The sequence below is a fragment of the Aplidium turbinatum genome, chromosome 1, assembly GCF_918807975.1.
Source record: "Aplidium turbinatum chromosome 1, kaAplTurb1.1, whole genome shotgun sequence".
NCBI classification, from domain to species: domain Eukaryota; kingdom Metazoa; phylum Chordata; class Ascidiacea; order Aplousobranchia; family Polyclinidae; genus Aplidium; species Aplidium turbinatum.
The window spans coordinates 61,138,778-61,162,572 of NC_137472.1; the positions used below are offsets into that span (position 1 = coordinate 61,138,778).

A 23,795-nucleotide genomic window follows, 5' to 3' on the forward strand; every position below is an offset into this window, starting at 1 on the left:
TGACAAGTTTTGAATTGTTACAAAGAGCAATGAGGAAAAGTTATGCATACATTCAACATAATGAGCAACAAAAGTGGGGGCCAGGTCAAAACACTGGGTCATGCTCCACCCCGTAGAATCGCCACTATAGGCTAGCTTTCGATTGTAAATTTTTATTTTGGACCAACAAAACACTACAATTTGTACATTAAAACTATAGAATGGCAGTTAAACATAGTGAAATGACGACCAAAGGATATAGTCCTCCTTAAAACGTGTGATGCACGATCGCTGCAGCAGACAAAGAAAGAAACTAACAATAACAGAAGGTGTTTGCGGTTTCTACTGTTATCACAGAGTCTGTGTCAATTAAAATGTCCCGATGCTGGTATAGTAAGACCAATCCTTTCAGTCTTTCCTCGCCGATGTTGTTCCTCAGCCAGGTTTTCAACGACCGAAGAGATGAAAAGTTTCTTTCGGCTGATGCTACGCTGACTGGCAAGGTTAAAAGTATTTTTAGAAGAGAGTGTACGATTGTGTACACATCTTCATCACACTGTTGTAAAGCTTCTTCCGCAGTCATCGGTAAGCCTGCAGCAGTCGCCGGAACAGTTATATTTGTCACTTCTTCCGTAGTTGGATCTCTGAACGTAGAGCAGATTCCACACTATATATATGACGTAGCAAGTCGATGTAGGCATTGCAAATGACTTTTGTCAATGCTATCGGGTCGATAGGCTACTTGAGCAATTTCGTGGTAGCAATGATGTTAGGTGACAAGATGCTAAAGTCTCATTGAAAAAAAATTGAATTTTGCTGTTTCTAGATGCAATTTCAAGGTAGAATTCCAATGGTTTTAGTTCCACGTCTGACCGCCAAAGTTACCAATAACCTGCTCTGTCAACCAATCTATCTAGGCTAAGGGATTTATCGCTATGCTCTGCACTGTCTGTAGTGCCGGCAAAAAGTTTAGAAACTTTTTAAATTTTAGTAATTTCGTTCGGTAATTAGACTCTGTGACGAAACAATATCCTTATAGCCTACTATAGTTATTATTATGGCCTACCTTAGCCTATCCTAATCTTTGAACATGGCGAAAGACTTATTCAGCATTGCTTTCGATATGTTGTTTTCCTCATCGTACGCATAGCCTATAAATAAAAAATAAAGCTACTTTTTTAGGTTTTAGGGGGGCGATCGCCCCCCTCTGGATCCGCCCCTGAGTCCAAAAACAGCCTACTGTTGTTCTTTAGCATTTTGGTTACTGTAAATCGGATCAGAAGTAAATGAGGAGTGTTCAGCAATCAGTGAAATATGCTGTTGTATCATCAACTTGTTCACAGACCAATCCGTTTACGATGTCATCAGAACTTAAACCAATACTCATTCTGGAAATTTTTTAAGCACCAAACAAAATACAACATGACTGCACTAATGGAATATAAACAAACCAGGCAAGCGTAGTCCTTACAATTTACAGCAGGTGAATTGATTGTTACACTTTTGGTTGTTCGTTTAGCCTACTTATTGCTGCCCTTTGATGTCAATTTATGTGATTATTCATCAAAGCAGCGCCCAAAGAAAAGTGACCCTACTGGTGTATCAAATGGTTTTAAGTTCCACATAGTTTCCAATCCCGTAGTTATAGATATCCCTGGGGGGTCCAAACTTTTTTTTTTTTGGAGGACCACGTTTGATGGAGCACTCGACGTCCAACAATCCATGATGATCTTATTTGCAGAATAAAAGATGCATATTATTGATATTGTGCTAGTAGGCTATAGCCTAACCTAAATTAGGGTTAATGTTAGATTTAAAAAAAAAAATAAAATAAACATTCAAAACAGTTTTAAGCTTAAAATCGTCGGAATAAAACCACATTATCACCTTACAGTTCAGCTGAGTTTGCACCAGAAAAACACATATCATGTTATTTGGCCTAACAATACAGTTTTGTTACCACACGTAGCCTATGGTTTGAGCCACTAACAATACGGTCGCGAATTTTTTTTCCCAAAAACTTTTTGTTACTTCGCATAAAGTTTGTATTTATAGGCTACTATTTGAATGCAAACATTTTTCGTTGGCGTGTTTGGTTCAGTGTTCCTTTGCCTTATATTTGTGAGGACATCGGTTCGACGCCCATCGAAGTCAATTTTTTTTCTTTACATTAATGTTTGCGGTGCAATAAAGCTTTTCAAAACAAGTAAGGTTAGGGTTAATTCTTAATCAATTCGGAAAATCTTACTTTTAGACTAGTGACCAGAATAAGTTTCTTTTCTCAAATTTTTTAAACTTGTCTACTGTCTAGACCAGGTGTGTCTCCAGGCTACGTTTTTTTTTTCAGTTCAATGTTTAGATTTAGACCGGGAGCGCGAAAATCGGCTGCTGTGAGGGCGAAAATCGGTAAAAAGAGTTAGTTCGCTCCGCGCGGTAACTAGTAATGGCCACACAGAAATATTCAAATGAGACAAAAAGTTCGTGGGGAAAAAATTCGCGGCCCGTTCAACGAGGTTTCTGCTTGTTAAAACTTTTTTTTACTAAATTGCCTAAATCTTCTACTTTTTGCCACTAAATGAAAACCTGTTTTTGTAAACGGTGAATGTCCATCAAAATGTATCATTCTTAGCTTGACAAAATCTGTAGCTAAATTCGCTTTCTTTTGCTTACAGTGTGAAGTTCTATCTAGTTATCAGCACAAAGTTGAATGAAGTCAAATCTATTTGCACATTCGCCATAATTTGGATAAGATAACCTTAGAGGCCAACCATTTTTAATATGGTTCAACCAGAGGGTTGGTGCGTTGGGCTCGCGGTCGAGTGCCTGCATGTTCGACTCCAGCCACCCGCACTTGCTGTTGTTTCTCTGGGCAAGAAACTTAACGATAATTGCCTCTACCTAGTGATCGATTTCGAGTAATGGGTAGTACCAAATTTAAGTCATAAGTAGAGTAGACAACCGGAAACTGACATTGCCGTCGGCTGCAGCGTGGGTCAGGTGTATGTCGGAAGGCGTACACCGATGCATAGCGCTCAAGTCCGCTTTCCCGCAATGCAGGATAAAGATAAACAAACAAACAAACCACTTCGTCAAAATGTCATATCTTGCAGGTTTATTATTGATACCGGTACGCATGAATGAGTTACGTGCAGCGTTGCCGGATAAATATAAATTCTTTGGCTAGAATCTTAAAACTGCTGTTAACTAAAAAGTAAAAAAAGCCAATTTAATCGTGCAAACTTCATCATTAAGAAAGAAATGAAAAGGGGGTTAGAGTCCATTGCTAAATTCTCCCCAGTTTGCGCTTGTATGATTCTGGCTATGACAATAACATTGCACAAAAGTATTCTGGCAACGCTATTTCAGAGCGCCCCTTGCTCTCGCACCCTGTTCCAATCGGCGCGAAACGTCGAATGCTGTGTGGCGAAGGCGCGAACGTCCAGGAGGCTCCAGAGTCCAGACTGGAGCAAATGAACTCCGACAATTCCAAGTTGCTGTGGATCAAGATTAAAGGTTGATAGATTTTAGTTGTAGTAAAAAAATTAGTTTGCATATCTACAGTGCCGGTATTTTAAAATTGTAAAAAATATTCTTACAATTTTCTGGAAGGCAATAAACATGAATGACTCATACTAATGAGCACTTTTGTCACCTACTGTATAAACAACAATAGTACGGTATACAGAGATGGGCAAGATCACCAGTATTGGTGATCTTAAAGATCAAGATCACCAAACTACCGTATGTGATCTTGAAGATCAAGATCACTTTTTGTGTAGGCTTACTTAAAAAAGTTTTTGATCAATGATGTTGCAAAAAATAATTACTGTAAGCAACCTGGGTAAATGTATATAGTTGGTATTGCTAACTTTTACTTTTAACTACTCGATCGCTGGCCTAAGAATTGTAATAAGTTAGTGACTGTTGCTATTAGGCCTATCGATTGTTGACGTAGTTTGCGTAGAATCGCAACGTCACACCCAAGGCCAAGGTTAATTACAGTAGTACTGAAAAATTTGCAATTACTTTTATACTTTTTATTTATAATAAGGCAGTGGCTATTTGACCGGCGCCGGTCTTTGAATCTGAAACACTATTTGACTGGTCATGACGTCACCATATAGGCATTTTTTATTTTCTCTTTCAAAGCAAAAGACGAGAAGAGTGCCTATATAAGTTCTAAATTCAACACCTAAGTTCTACTGGTTCTGTGGCGCGTAGGATACGTATCGGGCTGGTGCTCCAGAGGGAATGAGTTCGATACTACGCGAAAGCGTTTTTTTTTTTAATTTTTAACTAAATTTTGACCCAAAGTGACTCAATCGTTAGGCTTCTGCATTTTTGTGGTCAATTTTTAATTTGAGTAGCCTACAGCCCAATTTTTTATGTCTTTTCAACTATGAGTAATAAAGTTAGAGTTTTTAATTTTCTGGAGTTTGAGAATTTCTCTGGGTAATTTTCCGTTCGTCATAAGAGGATGTGATTGTGTTTGCCGAACGACGCAAAAATGTAATGCGTCGTTCGGCAAACACGGTCACATCCTCTTATGACAAACGAAAAATTATCCAGAGAAATTCATAAATTCAAGAAAATTAAAAAATAAAATTAAGTAATAAAGTTAAGAGTTTTTAATTTTCTGGAATTTGATAATTTCTCTTGGTAATTTTGCGTTTGTCATAATTTTCCGTTCGTCATTACATTTCGGTTCGTCATTACGTTTTTGCGTTTTGTAGGCTACTCAAATTAAAAATTGACCACAATACTCAGACCCTAAGCACACATATCATATTAACAGTGGGTTTATGTTAATAGTTGCCACTAACTACTTTGTACAGTATGAGTTTTAATAAATGCCTTTAGTAAGTAAACTTCAATTTTAAAGTGATCTTGATCTCATTGTTCTTCAAGATCAAGATCACACAAAAAAAAGTGATCTTAGATCAAAATCAAGATCACCAAAAAAGTGATCTTGAAGATCAAGATCACGCCCATCTCTGACGGTACATAACCCAAAATCAGATAATCACATAATGCCTTAATGAATCAATCGTTATATTAAGTTATATTGCATCAAAATCTGAAATTCCTACCGTACCGTATCTAATGTTGAGTAAGTCATCAATACCACTTTGAAGAAGATACAGTAGCAACTGCGACACCTTTTTACTGTAACCACAAAAGGTATTTCATCTAAGTTGCCGATTTTGATGTCAAACTGAATATCATGCTGTTAATTGAATTGCGAATTTTCGGCTTCCAATGGAACGTCATGCTGTGAATAGATTTACAGGATCCAAGCACCATGCTTTACAGTTTGTTTGACCCTTTTTTTCAACTTTTTATATCACCTGCTTTTAGCCATTGACTGAGTTTCTTGCAATTAAACCTCGTTTCTCACAAGTATTATGTTGTATGTCTGGCGTTGTTCTTATCCAAACAGCTGTTGTCTTGGGTGCAACCTAATTCGTACCATGAACAATTCGTACCATGAAAAGATCGAGAGAAAAAATAGCACAAAGCCGAAGTCACTGATCGCAACAAAGCCGAAGTCGCTAATCGGAGTTTCCGCAAACATTTTAAAGTTAGAGTTAGGGTTGCGACTACAATACAAAACTTTCCTCCAAATATAAAGGTTAGGGATTAGAGTTAGGGTTAAGCGGAAACTCCGATCCGTGTGCTATTTTGGTTTTTTTAATTTTTTTTAACCCTAACCCTAATTTTTTTTTAACTCTAACCCCCTAACTTTAAAATGTTTGCGGAAACTCCGATTAGCGACTTCGGCTTTGTTGCGATCAGCGACTTCGGCTTTGTGCTATTTTTTCTCTCGATGTTTTTTATGGTACGAATTGTTCATAGTACAAATTAGGTTGCATCCTGTTGTCTTCAAGTAACAAGAGATAATCTGCTAATTAATGAAAACTCACGCAATCATTTTTCCGCTTTGCAGAAGCAAAGTTCTGCGATGCCTGTTCTTTTTACAAAGTGGCTATTTTTATACACTTGTTGCCATAGTTAGGATGTTTTCAACAGCTTTAAACTTTTCTCAAATTAGTGCAGAATTCCCTAGTCTGGCAAGTGGCAATGCTATTGAGGCTATATTTACACTATATATAGCCTTCTGTTTATGGTAGCAACTTATTTTCATCCCAAACTTGTTATATCTTGTGCAGATGGATAGCGTGACCTGCTGGTAAGCAAAAATACACAGGGTTTACCTTATTCGGAATGGCCCGTTTCGGTGAGTCCCGTTTCGGTGAGTCCAATTGGGTGAGTCTGATTCGGTGATTCCGTTCCCTATTCGGTGATTTTTTTAATTTTTTTTTTAATTATTGGGTACTGTAGCTTTATTATCATTGCCGTTTTAGGGTTAGGGGTTAGGAACTCACCGAATGGTAGCAGACCCACCTTATTTGGGTGTAAAATTCATGTGGTGCTTGATTCGACGTTCCACCTAGCTTGACGATTTTTTTGATTCCCTTTCAGGTGTCGAGTTGAGCAGTTTTTATCCTATCCGATAAGTGTATCAGGCTTTGATTGTCACCTGCATACTTAATTCATTTAATTGTATGATTGTCTTCGGCAAGATGTTTGTAAGCAAAAGAAATGAATCACGTGACGAACCTTTACCAGTAAGGGAAAGAAGAGTGTCCCTTTTTTTCGTATCCTACTTACGTTTCAAAGGTTGTCATATATGCGCGCAATTAGGTAGAAAATGTGTCAATTGACGTGTCCCGTCTTTCTAGTATTAAATGGCTAGTGAGTCCTATCCTCTTGTGTGGTGTATGTATATATGTTACAACCATTTAACTAGATTACAAGATATTCAAATTTATTTATAGTCACATGCTTTGTTGTTTCAGGTATAATAACAAATAAAGTAAACAATGATGCGTTACGTTCGCTGTACTCTTGTGCAAGTAATGAAAGGAGAAGAGATGTTACTGGGAATGAAAAAGCGTGGTCTTGGTGTGGGAAAATGGAATGGTTTTGGAGGAAAATTGGCGCCTAATGAAACACTCAAGCAATGTGCTGTTAGAGAGCTATTTGAAGAGAGTAGTCTTTGTGTCAAAGAGTCAGATTTAGTTCAAATTGGATTGCTAGTTTTTGATTTTCTTGGTGAAAACTTTGTCTTGGAAGTAAATGTGTTCCAGACATCAGTGTTTACCGGAACACCAGTTGAATCCGAAGAAATGGCACCAAAATGGTTTTCAAAGAAATGTATCCCATTTGAATGCATGTGGGCTGATGATTATCTGTGGTATCCCAAAATGTTTAACAATGAGTTATTTTATGGATTTCTTGCATTTCAAGGCCACAATAATATGGTTTCTCACGAATTTAAGCAAGTTAAGAATGTGCAAGAAATGGAGGAATTGCGAGACATTACAAAGAAACAATACACAGAAAATTTGCAAAATGAGTCGAATATTTCCCAATCAAACCAGACTACAATATAATTGACAGATCACAACACCATTGCTTACCGATGTTTTTACAACGACTAAAGTTCCTTTTTAATTAGAATTCTCCATTTCCTATTTGTTTCGTTTTCTAAGTTACTGTTGTGCCTACTTGTAATAGCTCTGCATGAACTAAACTTGTAAACAAAACTAATGTTTTGTTGCTGCTAGATCATCAATCAGTGGTTTGTGAACACTTGTATGTATTTGTAATATTTTGCTTGAAAGTATGTGATCACTTCATATTTTACTTGAAAATAATTGTGTTGGGTTATTGCTGTAGTAGTAGTTCTGTTTTAATCCGGTGATGTTACCGAGGGTGGCCAGATCCACTTCCACATTCCACAACCGTGGATACAATTTAGCATGGACTAAGCCTGTATGTATTTTTTCAGCTTTTTTCTTCGTTTTCATGAAACAAATAATTTCTGTTTTATCTCGTCTAAAACATTTTTGCTTGGTCTTAATTTTGTTTCTTATAATTCAGCAAATTTTATTTTCATAATTGTTTGCTTTTTGTGGTTACTAGTCATCTACTTAGTGCCAAGTCAGCTCTACAGAAGTTGAAGAATTGAAGATGTTCCAGTTGTATCTGCACAAAACTTAGAGGCTGTGGCACATCCAAATAAAGAAATGGAGCTTGGGTGATTGAAAAGAACCATGAACTTTTAGGGCTCATTTGCTGGATTGGGCTAAGAGAAGCTTGACCTGAATCATAATAAACCAAGCCAGAATATCTTCCAGAATGACAGATAGAATTTCTATTGGAGTGAAACCTTGTTTCCCGATCAGTTGCTATGCGCTTTGTTTGCTTTCAAACCTTCTACAAAAACTATGGTGAGACACAAAGCCTGGTGTTGTGTCCGCCTAGCCTGCTTTACACAACTTGATAGTTCAGATTTAACTTACTTGTCATAGCACTTGTATTTGCGTGGCGGAACAAAGAATCCAAACAGCGAGACACGAGTCATTTATATACTAGCACGTTACGGGTTTCCAATACAGATTATGTAAATACACAGACACTACACCTGGGTGACATTAAGATGTGAGAACTGGACGCATTTTAAATGTTATATAAATTAGAGATAGACAATCACAACTTTTTGGAATGTTTCTGATTGGAGTATAAAAGTTGAGATGTCACTGTCGTGTGTGTTCCCTTTCATGAGCTTCTACAATCTTGCAGAATGTAGGCATGTTAAATATTTTCATGTCCGGTCAACGTAATCGATCGGCAGTTTGTACAATGAGTGTGTTACCAGTAATGTGAAAAACATGTACGGTATGTTTTCATAATCGAAAGAAAAGCTTGGTTGTCACCCAACAAGTGACAAGCTTTGACCTTATTTTGTCTCTAATATTTTCATGTGATTGATTGTAAATCAAGGTATACAGTTGTAGATAACAAAACGTAGAGTTGGTCCATGCCATTTCAAAGCAGCGATGTTTAATTTTTCAATTGCGAATTGATTTAATAATAATAATTTTATTAATGTCGATGATTTAGTTGATTGCTTTCCGGTATCTATCCTGACCAGGTAGAGCCATGTTCGTATAAGTACAATCACAACTTTTTGGAACATTTCTGATTGGAGCATAAAAGTTGAGAAGTCACTGTCGTGTGTGTTTCCTTTTATGAACTTCTATAATCATGCAGAATGTAGGCATGTTAAATATTTTTATGTCTGGTAAACGTAATCGACAGTTTGTTCAATGAGTGTGTTACCGGTAGTGTGAAAAAGATGTATATTTTCATGATCGAAAGAAAAGCTTAGTTGAGGACACCGGGCAAACTTTTATCTTACTGTATTTTGTCTCTAATATTTTCTTGTGATTGATTGTAAATCAAGGTATACAGTATGTATAGTTAACAAAACGTAGAGTTGGTCCCATGTCATTTCAAAGCAGCGATGTTTACTTTTTCAATTGCAAATTGATTGTTCCTGTGTAAGCACTGGGCCCCCTGTGTTGTTGATAATTCAGTTGATTGCTTTCCAGTATTTATCCTCACCAGGTAGAGCCACGTTCGTACTCAGACAATATACACTGCAGTGACTTACACTTGAGGAGTACAGTGTGCAATTATTTGCTGATCATTCTTAACGTTTTGTGTGAGGTAGTTGCTATCGAACTCAGGCCTGTACAACTTAAACTAACACAAGAACACGCATCAAAAAGAAATAGCTGCCTGTTATCCTTTATGGATCGTTAATGGTGTGTAATCGTCTGATAGAAGATATCTCTAAGAGGTTAAAAACAAAAACCGTTGTTCCAAACTAATATAACATTTGGACGTGATGTCAGTGTAAACCACTGTCCCACAATAATAAAAAGTTCAAAAAACAACTAATTGCTTACAGTGTAAAATATAACTGAATCATCTTGAGGGCAATAAAGAGTGTTCTCGATCGTATGGTTATAAACCTGATTTTGCTCCAATTTCATTCATAATTTTACTTTTATATTGTTTCTAATGCAGGTGGTATAACTAGTTTTGTTGTTTGTCAGATTTGTTTATATGTGTTTTTTTTGACATTTGTTGTCAAGCATGGGGGCAGTCTATCACTATTGCCGTTGCACAGAAGTTCTTGTGATAAAAGGTGACGAAGTTTTATTAGGTCTGAAGAAACGAGGATTCGGCAAAGGAAAATGGAATGGTTTCGGCGGGAAATTGGAGCATGGCGAATCAATCGAACGTTGCGCGGTCCGAGAACTGTTTGAAGAATCAGGCTTGCGAGTTTATGAGGCCGATTTACAAAGAGTTGGACTTTTTGTGCATGAATTTGTTGGGGAGAACTTGATTATGGAAATCAACTTTTTCAAAACTTCTATTTTCACCGAAACACCAACTGAGTCAGAAGAAATGATGCCAAGGTGGTTCCCTAAGGATCGTCTTCCATTTGAGTCCATGTGGGAAGACAATTTTCACTGGTACCAGCACGTGTTCACCAACCAGTTGTTATATGGGTTTTTTGCCTTCGATGGTGATCGGATGTTGAACAATAAAATCTATCCAGTAAAAACCATCAATGAAATGAAAAAGATGAGAGACTCCACAAAACGTCAGTACGAAATCAAACTATAATATGAGAACGGTTTATGTTTTTAAAAAAATAATTTTTAAGTTTAAAAGTTTGTAATCGACGAGCAAACCAATTCAAGCAACGTCACCTCATACGTCACAGTACAAAATAAAACAAAGAAATAGTTGCACTTTCAGTATATTTAACCCTTAGCCTACGACGCAATTGAAAAACTGATCTACAGCTGCTCGAGAACAAAACATTCTAAGGAATAAATTACCTACTATGGCAATAAGGGTAAACCGTAAACATTGGCTTTGCTTTGGCATTTTTTTAGAGTGATTAAAACGTATTGTGACAAAAGCTGATTAGTCACATTTTGGCATTTGAGAAAACGATGTTTGACGTATTCAAATCAATGCGTCCACCCTATCTTAATACGGGCTGTTTTCGTTTTTCAGCTATTTTCAAATCAATGCTTAAATGTGTAAAAGATTTTATTGAAGGTATAATATGTGGTTTAGATAGTTAGGTCTTTGATATATTTTAGGTGTGTAAGTTTCTAACTTAACAGTACCCAGAAACTGGAAGTCTGCTGGCGCCTTGTGGTGGGTGGGCATTTTGGGCCTCCGAAAAACGCCCGTATAGGCTACCTACAGCAAGTGGCCGGCAAACTTAAAGTTTGTAGGTACTGGGTACTGGCATACCTGCACACATCATCACATGCTCACAAATTGGTAACCTTTTCACCTGGGCTAACGCTCCTGGTCTATCAGGGTTGCAGTATTTTATTCAATAGTATCATTGCATTCATTTATGGTGTACTATGATCTGTGACCGGAATGGCCCGTTTCGGTGAGTACGATTCGGTGAGTCCGATTCGGTTAGTCCGATTCGGTGAGTCCGATCCCTTAACGGGGGATTTTTTCAATTTTTTTTTTAAATTATCGGGTACCGTAGCCTAATTATCATTGCCGTTTTAGGGTTAGGGGTTAGGAGTTAAGGTTAGGGGTTAGAAGTTAGGAACTCACCGAATCAGACTCACCGAATCAGACTCACCGAATCGGACTCACCGAATCGGACTCACCGAATAGTAGCAGACCCATCTGTGACAGAAACGTACAGCCTATTCCCATTTCTTTTTGTACGATGCATTATAAATGACGCTACAGCAGTACTGTGGTGTTTGTGACAAATTGAAATGAACTTTTGTTGATTTCTTGGCTCGTGCTTTCATTGGTGTTTAAGTATTATCTTTTTCGAAATTTTTTATTGATAAACCTTTTTGTTTGGCGAAAACAAATCAGCCACCGGATGACGCTATGTGCCTTATGACGTAGTTGGTTGTTTACTCAGTTGGCAGCTTCATGCATTAACATTGGAAGCGTTGCACAATGCACAAGAGCCATGTGTAGACATGGTGTTCATTGCATGTAGCCGTCACTGTGATCATGGACCCTGTATAATATATGTTCTGATAATGTTATCCACTGGGGAGCAGCATGAAAAGATGGCGTGGCACTTTGTAAAAAATATAGGTAATTTATCTTGAAAAACTCACGGTTTGGTAGTCTGTGTTGAACCTGGGGTTTTTTTTTCGGTCATTTATTGGTCATTGACCGATTTTTTAGCAAAATGTCCGAAAAAGATAAAGTCAATTCGGTCAAAATGTCCAAAAAATATATGAACGTTGAAGAAACGTTTGTCTGTTCTAACTTTTCTCAGATAAAACACGACAACGTTTCTCTGATAAACTTAATGTTGTAGCTAGTCAGGAAGTGCAAATTTTGGTTTGTATCAGCTAGTTGAAAGGTAATATTTTCATCACAAAAAATGACCGAAATAAATAAAAAATGACCGAATTTTTTCGAGTCATTTCGGACAAATGACCGAAAAGTCTCAGCGAAAAAAATCCAGTGTTGAACAGACAATCTCTTCTTCATCTGTCTCATATGGGCCTTCATTGCTGATGCAGTCTTATAGTTCATACAACTCATCGACTTCTAATGAGATATCACTAAAAATTAACAATCCTGTTTAACGTGGTCTGAGACTTCCTCGCTGTGATGTGACCCTGTGTGGCTAGTTTTATGGGTGTGCTGGTTGGTTTGGGTGTGGTGCCCTGTAGCTCTGCCTGTAGATCACGCTGATAATCGCTGGCCAGAAAATGGTCGCTGCACACACGGCAGGGCTTGTTGACTGGTGGATTTTTGAGTTTCATTGCAGAGATCCATTTCGTTTGTCTTGATTATTCAGAGGTAAACGATGAAAGTGTACCCCTTTCACGATTCTTCCGTTACTACAACCGGGGGCCATACAAAAACCATCTCAACGCGTAAAACTCAACTATAAAATTGTTCTCTGTATAATTATTTAGCCCACTTGTTTATAGTTTATTTGTATACAAAGGAGTGGCTCTTAATTCTGCCTGAACAACCAACTACGTCATCAAAGATTTTGACCAATCAGAATCTTTAAATCAATATCCGTGTTTTTAGATTTTTGAGGTAATGACAAACAAACCCCCAAAAAATGTATTGTTACAAATCGCTTTTTCTCATAAAGATCTATGAATACAAAAGCTATATATTTTCGTTGCAGTGCACCTTCAATTTGATGTTTGTGACAAAAAACTTTTCTTGACTTTTATTTGTTGGCTCGTGCTTTAATTGAGAAGCTTTGCTTATAATAATTTTTTTATGCAGGCGTTTATTTCATTTATCCTGTTGCTAATTAAGTCCGCATTCCGAATTTTTTCTTTAGTCTAAATCCTGCTCTAGTTCAACTTCCATGTAGCCTGTGATGTTTGCAGCCAAACAGATCTCATAATGTGAGACCATTGTCGTCTGTGAGAAAATATATTTTATAGCGTTGCTATCCAATCAACTTGCACGACAAACACCTGACGAGTTCTTAAATGACCAATGAGTTCAATCCTAGCTTTGAAAGTCCAGTTGCAATTGAGACATTTAATTGAAACATTTAAGATCTCTCGTGAGAGCTGCTTGTAGGTGTAGCCTAGTTGGCGTTCTGTTTTTTTTTTTTCATTCTATTTCATCACCAATTTACAGTATTTCTTCCCTTATTGGCATTTTTTCAATTTATGCAGATGTATCTACAAACTAACGTCTCTTGTTCCCGCATTGCGAGGGTTGGACGTTTATAATAATTTTCGTGTATTTTTGCATGAACAAAAGTAATCAACTTCTCACCGAAACAATGTTCGGTAACAATGGCAACAACAAAACAATGTTCGGTAACAATGGCAACAGCGATAACAATGTTCGGTAACAATGGCAACAACAAAACAATGTTCGGTAACAATGGCAACAGCGATAACAATGTTCGGTAACAATTGCAACAACGATAACAATGTTCGATAACAATTGCAACAACGATAACAACAGAAACTTACTATACACAACAGCGAACTGGAAACCTCGTAAATTCATAACAAACGGTAATACACTATACAAAAAAAACAATTACAAAAACACAAAGAAAATTACCTTCACCCTTCAACACAACAATGTTATAACAGCGATACAATGTGGCAGTGGTCCCAATCTTTTTACGAAGCCACCTCAATTTAAAAAAAAATGAAATCAGTGTTTACATGCGACCCTTTTTTGTTTTCCGGTATGGCGAAGAATATTTCAAGTAACGCTGAAAATAAATAACATGAGTAGCCTAAGTATGCGCAGATTATACAGAATTGCAGAAAACTGTGGCTACACATGTATCCAAAATTATTGTTTTATAGAAGTTGTTGTTGACATATGATTTTCAGTTCAAGGTTCTGATTTGTTTCACCCTTTAATTTTCACTGTGACTAAAATTTCTGACAAACTGTAAAAAATTTTCGTTTTCGTTTTTTCGTTTCCGTTTTGACATCTGAAAAAAAAATCTTAAAACTGCTGAAAACTTCACCGCTAGATGTCAGGTAGTTGCTAGATGTCACGTAATTCCAGATGATTGCTAACAATGTGTATTTTTTAGGGCCCGAGCTCTTCAAAGAGCTGTGGTAGTCAAAGAGTTACGTGTTAAACAAAATGCGGTTTTCTGCACCAGCTGTCCTTTCTGTACATTTTTCAACAATACGGAGGGACAAGTTCGGAAAATCTTTGTCAGAAAAAGGATCTATAATCCAGTCTTGTTCCTTGGACGGCGTCAGTATCTCGCCATAGTAGTGCCTAAACTTTTCGCTAAGCAGCTGAAGATATCCAAATATGGTATTTTTAACGTATTGTTGCAGTTCTTGAAACATGTCAAACTCATTTCGCTTCACATAATTTTGCCACAGGATAAGTTTTAGGTGGAAAGCGTTTATTTTGGAATTGTGACCAATAATTGAAACTTGGCGGCCCCAGAAAAGGTTTAGGCGACCCCACGTGGGGTTAACCTTTTGTTGGAGACCACTGCACTATGAAATTAAAACATCGTGATAGGCAACAAGTAACGACGTAATTTTTTAGCATACACTGTAGAGTAGACCACCAATATTCAATCATCATCGCTCGCTGCACTGAACTCGGAGGATTTAAAAAAGTTATAAAAATAAGTTTCTCCTGGAAAAATAACCAAACTCTTTGAGTAATTTTAAGTTTCGGTTTCGCAATGTCTTTGAATCCTGCAGAGTTGTACAGTGCACACAAACAATCCGTATTGAATGCAACCAGTAGGAATAGCTACACTTTTTTTAAGAACACCAAACTTTTATGTGAGACAACTCATTCTCTAAAGTTTCTCTGAAGAGTGCATATTTAGCCTAACTGGCCAGTCCGGTATTTTTTCTTTATACTGCTGATGTATCTTTTTTATTCTTGGCCTCATATTTGGAATCCAGATAAACGTATCTGCTATTTTTCTCTCTTTTGCCACCTAGTGACTTTCTTTGTGTGGTAAAGACAAACGTGATATTTTTTGTTTTTAATGTCTGAGGTCTTGCTGCTGTGTGACTTTCGCCCTCAGTCGTTAGAAAATAGACAATGGTAGATTCCACTGTCTATTTTCTTAACATTTCTTTGTGAATGTTCGCGTCTTATATCATGAAGCAAATGAAAAGCGTTGCTGCAAAAATTTTTAACGTAATTTAGTGGTATTTTTAGGAAAAGCCAGTTTTTAAAATGCTTGGCAAGGGCTATTTATACAATAGTTGAAAACTTTTTTTTTTATTCTTGTGTCAGGATAACGACTGCTGCATGGTTTCGTTAGTTTGTCGGTCCCATTTTTAAGTCATAGCATCTTCCACGTTTTTTAGAAGTAACATGTAACGAGTAACATGCTTCTATGTTGTAAAGTAGTATCGCTATTTCTGTGCAGTGTTTATTATGTTTGCGAAATATTGAGCTTTTCCGAATAATTTGTGTTCTTTTTGCAATGTAACTCAAAATTATGATCGTAGCTTAGAGATGTACAGTTCTGCGTATGGTTGAGCGACTTTACATCAAACTGATGAGATTGTTTTGAACTTCTTTGGAGACTGTTTGAATATGTTGAGACGTCATTGAGAGTTCAAGAAACGCACATGACGTCACGAACAACACTTACTTGCATTAGACATTTGTTGTACTTGTTTTCATGTTTACGCACAGAGTGGCGCGTGGAACCGTGTTCAAGGCGTTTTCCTTTGTCAAGCCGATGTTGTTGCTTTCTTCAACTGACCTTTTTATTCTGGTTTATCACTGGAGCATGTTCGATGGTTTGTACCATAGGAAATTAAATATAAATTGAATTATTTACGACTTGTATTTTTGTGACAGACAATATTTATGTGGATAGTGTTCAGATGTGGCTTCCACATCATTTTGTCGTGAGGCATTCCAGTAGGCCTAACCAGTTTGACGGGCAACGCTGTCCTAATCGACCAACTCTGGCCTGTAGATGTGGCACGAGACAGCATGGGACCGGCTTTGACTTTTGCATGAACAGACAAAGGGCGGGTGTGAGAGCAAGTTACGGTTTGTGGCATATGAGCAACCTAATAATTTATTTGCTTACTAATTTGTCCCCTACGGTAACTTGCTACAGGGGCAAATAGTTACTCGATGATTCAGTTGTAAAAAGTAACTTATAGGTTGCACCGAGAGATACGGCCTGATTTGTTACATTTTGCAAGACTTTTTTGGATTTTAGTATTTTCAGTAGCCTAACTGAGTGAAATTTCAAAATTCCTTTTTTATTCCTTTCCCAAGGTGACACAATAAGTTTCAACATCACAAACTTTGAAAAAACGAAGACAATTTGATCCAAAATTTCAGTCTTAATGTACGGTATGTTTAACTGTCTTGTCTTGTTAACAGCCTGATTATAAACTCGTTTTTTAACTCACTTTTTCTCTTGATTATTGCTTTAACAAAAAGTTTTAATAGCCTATTATTAAGACATCGCAAAAAGTGAAAAAATTTAATTCTAAAACAATTTCAGTCAGACAGCAACGACCGTAAATGAAAAATCGGATATCCAGATATGATTGCATACATAAAAATAACACCCCTTTATTCACTCATTCAATAAGCATTTGTTTTTTCTAAAACTTCAAGCTGAATCGAGTTGGCTATGTAAAGTGAGCTATTTTTACCGGTTACCGAGATTGGCAAAGTGCTGGTAAGTGGCGGAGAGATAGCTGTTAAACGAGAAATTATTCTATCCACTAGGTGCCGCTGAATGGAGAGTAGTCCTTAGATTGCGTAGCTCAAGCGCACATCCCGAGAATCGAAGCAGCGCTGCTTGATCTTCAGTCGAGCACTTAACCACTAAGCAATTGGTTGGTTGGTTTTGAATTACAGTATTAGCCTCGGACTGACAAAGCCTTGATAGGTTATTCCTGGTAGTTTCGCATACTTGTTACGGCCAATCTCTGTACAAATCAAACGTCATATAAAACCGTTCAGGTCTACTGAATCTTACGTCATAGAAATTCCTAAAAAAAAAATGATGCAAGATTGCACCATCGTTCGTAAGACCTGATGAAACATTGCATCACCACCTTTGAACACCTGTTGAGGATGGCTTCATAATGATTATCATTATTACGTCACAGTATAAAGTTATGCGTTTGAGATATTGAAATCTATTCTCGTCATTCGTAAAATGATTGCTTGAAAGTTAGTAGCATATTTAACTGTTTGCTTAGTGCTTGCCAGCTGGCCGAAAGTTCCGTCTTTATCGAAGTAGTTTGTATCGTAGTGACAAGTTTTAGTGGTGTATCGCGTTGCACCTCATTTTCGATAACCGCGGGCTAATTTTACAGAAATACAATTTTGAATAGACGGTTTCAAAAGAATGTTTCTTTCGGTCATTACATAGCCTACAGACGAACGGATCCGGTAATCTTATGTTACAATTTTCCCACGAAGAGATTATGGTTTACCGCTGTGACCAATACTTGTAGATCGAGGCTCTTGACGCATGGCCGGTTACCGAGATTGGCAGAGTGAAGATTTCGAAGTGTTGTTGCAGGGAATTATTCTGTAGGGTTACAATTCCATCCACTAGGTGCCGTTGAATGGAGAGCAGTCCTTAGATTGCGTAGCTCAAGCGCACATCCGGAAAGCCAAAATAACGCCGCGCGATCTTGAATCGGGCACTTAACCCTTTGAAGGTTGAGGGGGGGCTGTCAATTCAACCTTTTTTGTATCAACAGTTGTATCTCTAAAACCATTGAGGCTGCGACTATGAGATTTCTTGAATTTTCCTAAGAGAGTGGTAGCCTAAGTGGAACAGTGTTCAAGGTGTCTTCCTTTGTCCAGCCGATGTTGCTGTTTCTTCAACTGCATTTTTCATTCTGGTTTATCACTGGAACATGTTTGATGATTTGTAGCCTACCATAGGAAATTAAATATAAATTGAATTATTTGCTTGTGTTTTTGTGACAGACGGTATCCAGTTTATGTGGATAGTCTTCAGATGTGCTTCCGCATCATTTTGTCGTGAGGCATGTCAGCAACCAGTTTGAAGGGCAACGCTGTTCGAATCGACCACCCCTCAGTTCAGTTTGTTTGTATTTCTGACCATCACAACGAAAAAACGCTTAATATTGCTGGTTAGGGGATAAAATGTGGTTGAGCGAGCAAAGCGAGCGAGAAAATTTTGAAAAAATAAAATTACATAGCCTACCGTATTAATTTGTAACATGTAAAATTACAAGTCAAAAATGCTGCACAAATTAAATATACGTGGTGGGCCCCTAGATGGAGGTGGGCCCCTGCCGGAAGTTGGGAGCAGTAATTACGGCGTTGCATGATTTAACCTATTGATTTAAGCTTTTGCAGCAGTTTTTTTTTTCTTTTTTGAGCATTCAAAAAACAAGAAACTTTTTTCACATAGACATCGACATCACCGTATTCTAAAACAATGCACAAATCTCTGAAAGTAAATCCTCTGCTTTATAAACCCATCAGTTTATTTAAAAATGACACTGTACTGCTTTTTTCACTTGCAATCAGAGTTGAGGCAGTAGGCTTCTAAAGTACATAGCCTGTTGTATTAAAATGAATGTGCAGCAAAATAAAAGTGTTTTGTGTAGCCTATGTGAGGAAAGAAACGATGATACAAAATGCCCTAATCAACATTGCCAAAGTTGCAGATAATTGAATTTTTACAGAACCCTAATGGAAACTTCCTAGGAAAAACCTAATGGAAACTTCTTTAACAAAAACACACGTATTAGGCTAATGTGTAAGAAGGTCATAGCAGCATCGGTGTCGTATGTAACTGGTCTTTGTTCTACTTGTTACGTCATGAATCTTCAATCTAACACGTCACAGCTGGTCAACACTTTCTTTCCATCAACACTTTGGCATGAGATTGCGATTGGCATTTGTGCTTCTGCCAGTTTTTCTAAAACATCATCCGATATCAGGTTGGTAATTTATGAGAACTACTTTTATAGTGAGGAAACGGTTTGAAAGACGCCGCATCTAGCTTGTGTTACACGTGTATTGTTGGTTAGCAGGTCTAGCTATGTTGTAGATTCTACTTTTATCGAAAACAATGAGTTTGAAAGACGCTGTATCTAGCTTGGTTGACCCCTGCATTGTTCGTTAGCAGGTCTAGCTATGTTGTAGATTCTACTTTTATCGAAAACAATGAGTTTGAAAGACGCTGTATCTAGCTTGGTTGACCCCTGCATTGTTCGTCCGCAGGTCTAGCCATGTTAAGCATACTACTTTTATCTTGAACAAAGGATTCGAAGGACGCTGTATCTAGCTTGAGTTACAACCAATGCCGGATTATCCATAAAGCTAAACAAGCTGAAGCTTTAGGCCAGTGCTTCTCAACCTTTTTCACTTCGTGACCCACTTTTAATGCAAGTTTTATTTTGCGACCCACAATGAGATATGACATCTTTATTATGGCATCTTTACTACTGGCGTACGTACTGAAATACAGTAGTTAATGTGACACAACACATCTAGTTGTTACATATTTGTTACATTGTTGCATAATTGTTACGTAATGATAATAATGCAATAACTTCTCGATCTAATAGAAAACAGGGTGCACAATTCATGAAAATGGAAAGTCAACAAATGAAGTCAAGATAAGAGTAGCGATGGTAAAGGCGTAATACTGTTCAAGTGTTCAAGACCAAACTGCGGCTTGTGAGGTCCATATAGTAATGTCGGTATTTTTTAGAAAATTTTAACATTAAGTAACATATAAAAATGCTTCGCGACCAACCTGAAATAGCTTCGCTACCCACCAATGGGTCGCGACCCACCGGTTGGGAAGCACTGCTTTAGGCCCATAAAAAAATCGACCCACCGCAAATAAGGAAAACAGATTAAATATTTGAAAATATTATTTTTCACGACTTTGCAATTTCAAAATCGGGACAAGTTTACCATGTTGAAATTTTAATAGGCTGTACTTTTTATGTAGCCTTTATGCAAGTAACATGTAATTTGAAGCATCTTTGCTTCTTTGTACTGTTTTAAGGATATCTTTCGCTGCTGCATCTATAGCATTCAACTAATGTTTTGCGAAAACTAATTACTTGTTTGAATCCACTAAACCAGGGCTCACCAACTCGCGACCCACCACGATATTATATGGGGCTAACGGCAATACACAAGTACAACTAAAAATACCAATATGGTTGTAGTTCTAGATGGGTGTCGTTAAAGTTACTCAACTGCGGTATCAAGCAACACTATCCTATAGTTGTGAAGAAGGGAGAGTTTTTCTTGACCCAGGTTGAGCACTTACTAGCAGTGGCGTATAAGGAGCATATGCTGCCGCCCCTGGCTTTCGGTGAAAATGCCGCCCTAAGTAGACTGCAGCAAATTTTGAAATAGTTTCATGTTCAAGCAATCTTTTCAATAAAAATAATTACAAATAATGTGCCGCGTCTCAGAAGTTCTATATTGCTTGAGCAGTGCCGGTCTTAGAGTATTTCAGGCCCTGTGCGGAATGTGCTTTGCGGGCCCCAATGACAATGATCCAATTCAGTAGCGTAGCTAAGTATTTTGAAAGGAGAGGAGGGTTTGACGGCCGGCGGACAAAGCCTGACGGCGTGTTCGCCGAAGGCGAAACCCAGCGGTGTGGGGTCTGGGCCCCCCCCCCCAGAAAATTTTGAAAAATTACTTTGAATTTGGTGCATTCTGAGCGCATGTTCAATAAAAACTTGGGTATGAATATTAACTGTAAAATGGTGCTGTCCGGTGGCATAGCAAAAGGATAAGATCATGTTTTCTCTGGCATTTTTCGGAAATAAAGCTGAGTCTCCATGTTTTCTTGTTGCTAATTCCTAAAGCCGCAACTGACTTCAAGGATAACGTTACTTGCTTGTGAATCGAATTGAATTTTTTCCATTGGAAATGACAAAAATTACTGCATTTCCTTAGTAACTTGCGGGCCCTGTGCGATCGCACGGTTTGCACACCCCAAAGACCGGCTCTGGCTTGATAAAGAAGCCTCACTGTCTCAGCTTTAAGGCCAAAATAAAAGACAAAAAATGGACAACAAATGTATTAGGCAAATAAAAGATCAATAGCCACCTCAAAATTAACTTTTCGAGCTTTCGCCGAAGCAAAATCAGCGATAATATCTTCAAAATCAAGTTTTTGAACGTAGTCTCTTTCTATAGAAAGAATCGATAGAGCTGATAGCCGATCATCATTCATGGAAGAACGTAAATACGACTTTATCATTTTGAGCTTTGAGAAACTCCTCTAGATTTATGATGTAATAAATGTTACTAAGAATTGAACAACAGACGGAGTACAGGCTACAGCTATCCAACATCACGCAAGAAGCAACTCGAGCTTTTTAGCTGTTGTTCTATCCTTAAATTTTTTAAGGTGTGCTAGCTGTCTCTTTGTAAATCAGTTTCTTGTTTTACTTTTTATTTATTTTTGCATTACTTCATTTCACGTGCTGTGTGCACTGTGCAGCCTCATTTTGCCGCCCCCTTGCAGCCTGCCGCCCCTGGCGCAGAGCCAGAACCGCCAGGTGGCTGTTACGCCACTGCTTACTAGTACAACGAGCAATTGCAATTCGCTAACCATAACGGTGTAGCTTCCACGCTAGCCATTCAGTCCATCCAATCAACTATATATTTATCGGCAGCCGATTGTAGCACGAATTAAACTCAATTGAATTTAAACTCCATCACCATCACCTTCAACATCATTAAACTCAACTACACCAGAATGGAGTTTTTGGGAGTTTTCGTCCATGCTTTTCAACTGCTGGAAACAAACGTTTACGTTGTAAGCTAGACGTTTTAACCAAACCACTAGGATAGTTTCTCTGCTGCCGATTGTAGCAAAAATGGTAAGCGATTCTTGCTACAATCGGCGGCAGAGAACTATCCTAGTGGGCAGGGCTTTAGAACCGGAGCCCCGGAGCCGTGCATTTTCAAAATTTTAAAACGTGTAGGTTACAAAGTAAACGTTTTTTTGCGGCAGTTGAAAAGCATGGACGAAAACTCCTTGCTGTGTGATTTTTAATTTTGTGAAATTTCAAGTCGAGGTAGCTATTGTAGTTGCGTTTAATCGTTTTCCCACTTTTCACTGTTACTGAGATACAAGGAAAATAAATAAAAAAATATGTATAGGCCAACAGGAGTCGGATGAGGTTGATTCACTGAGTGTTTCAATAACATTTTTCAATTACTCTAGCTGCCGTCTGTTTTCGCTTGGGACTCGTCATCGTCATAGACTCGTCATCCAGTTCACGCAAACCATTTGGTGCATAGTAAATGGCGCAGTTGCAGATGGTGTGGTCTGCGGTTTGTTCCTCCTTGCCGCACTCACAGATCGCGGATAAAGCCATTCCCCATTTGTGCATGTTGGAGCGAAATAGTCCGACGCTAGTGCACAAGCAGTTGAGCCGCACCCAGGCCTTCCTTGGCAAAAGCATTCCGGTTGGATAGGAGCTGGCGTCGGAGATGAAACTTTGGAGTCTTCAGGTTTTCTTGAGTTCTTCTTCCACTCCGAGCTTTATTGGTGGTCCGCCCAGGTAGCCACACTGATGGATTGGCCTGCAGCTTTTTTCATCAAGAGTTGTGCGGCACTTACAAATGGCTGTCTCGATTTTAGTCGCCGGGGTTGTTCGCATATACAGACTCGTAGAGACTTGAGTGGAGCAAGTGGTTGAGGTTCATAGCGCGACGAGGAAGAGACAGGATGGCTTCTTCGCGACGAACCTCAGCTGGTTGAAGCAAAGAGACAACACTACGCTTGCTTGGCAATGAATATTTTAATAAAATTGCCTGTCCACAAAGCAATTAGTGCTCTTTAAACAAATCAAACGTGTTGTCAAAGGAGCTTAGAGTGGCAGGGGCGTTGTTTGAATATTTTTTTTTTACCGCGATATTCTAAGATAAACATTAACAACAGGTAGCGCTAGATGCTGGGTACGAAATGCATTTTTTTGTAACGTAAGAGTCAACTTATCTAAAAAAAATATTATTAGTGCGGCCAGTGACAGTATTCCTTGGTGCCAAAATGACCCTCATGCAAAAAAGGTTAATCACCCCTGCACTCAGCAGAGATAACTGGCAGTGACAGGTAGGCCACAGTTTGTGAGAGAGGAGGCTTACCTTGTTTTGCGAAAACGTTGATCTGAGATTGGGACCACGAAACGAAATGTAATTTGAACCAATTACCAAGCCAATGGCCATTCATAGAATAGCGGCCGAATAGTTGATGGAGATTTAGTTGAAGCAAGGTAAATATACCAATAGCAAACTAAAATAGCTCATAAAATAGTTTTTACGCACGCAAAATAAGCTGCAAGCATCGTGCAGATCGTACAGGCGTTTCCACAACTCACCCTCGTAACAACAAAAGCATGTTGCTTGCTCATCGAATGAAACACA

General features: G+C 38.1%; 2 protein-coding genes across 2 annotated transcripts; both read left to right on the forward strand.

The window, feature by feature from the left end:
* Positions 1–6,847: 6,847 nt before the first annotated feature.
* LOC145784405 (oxidized purine nucleoside triphosphate hydrolase-like) lies at positions 6,848–9,921 on the forward strand. Its single transcript, XM_082596220.1, has one exon. The coding sequence runs from the start codon at positions 6,864–6,866 to the stop codon at positions 7,434–7,436; it is 573 nt and encodes a 190-aa protein (XP_082452346.1). The 5' UTR covers positions 6,848–6,863; the 3' UTR covers positions 7,437–9,921.
* Positions 9,922–9,990: 69 nt separating this feature from the next.
* On the forward strand, positions 9,991–16,204 carry LOC145784416 (oxidized purine nucleoside triphosphate hydrolase-like). The gene is made up of 2 exons (XM_082596232.1): positions 9,991–10,504; positions 14,465–16,204. The coding sequence occupies exons 1-2, from the start codon at positions 9,991–9,993 to the stop codon at positions 14,491–14,493; spliced, it is 543 nt and encodes a 180-aa protein (XP_082452358.1). The 3' UTR covers positions 14,494–16,204.
* Positions 16,205–23,795: the final 7,591 nt, after the last annotated feature.

Bases quoted from the DNA above. Each gene is read 5' to 3' on its own strand.
- LOC145784405 (XM_082596220.1), top strand. From the start codon at position 6,864: ATGATGCGTTACGTTCGCTGTACTCTTGTGCAAGTAATGAAAGGAGAA.
- LOC145784416 (XM_082596232.1), top strand. From the start codon at position 9,991: ATGGGGGCAGTCTATCACTATTGCCGTTGCACAGAAGTTCTTGTGATA. The intron at 10,505-14,464 runs GTCAGTACGAAA...TGTATTTTTTAG, and splicing joins GATGAGAGACTCCACAAAAC to GGCCCGAGCTCTTCAAAGAG.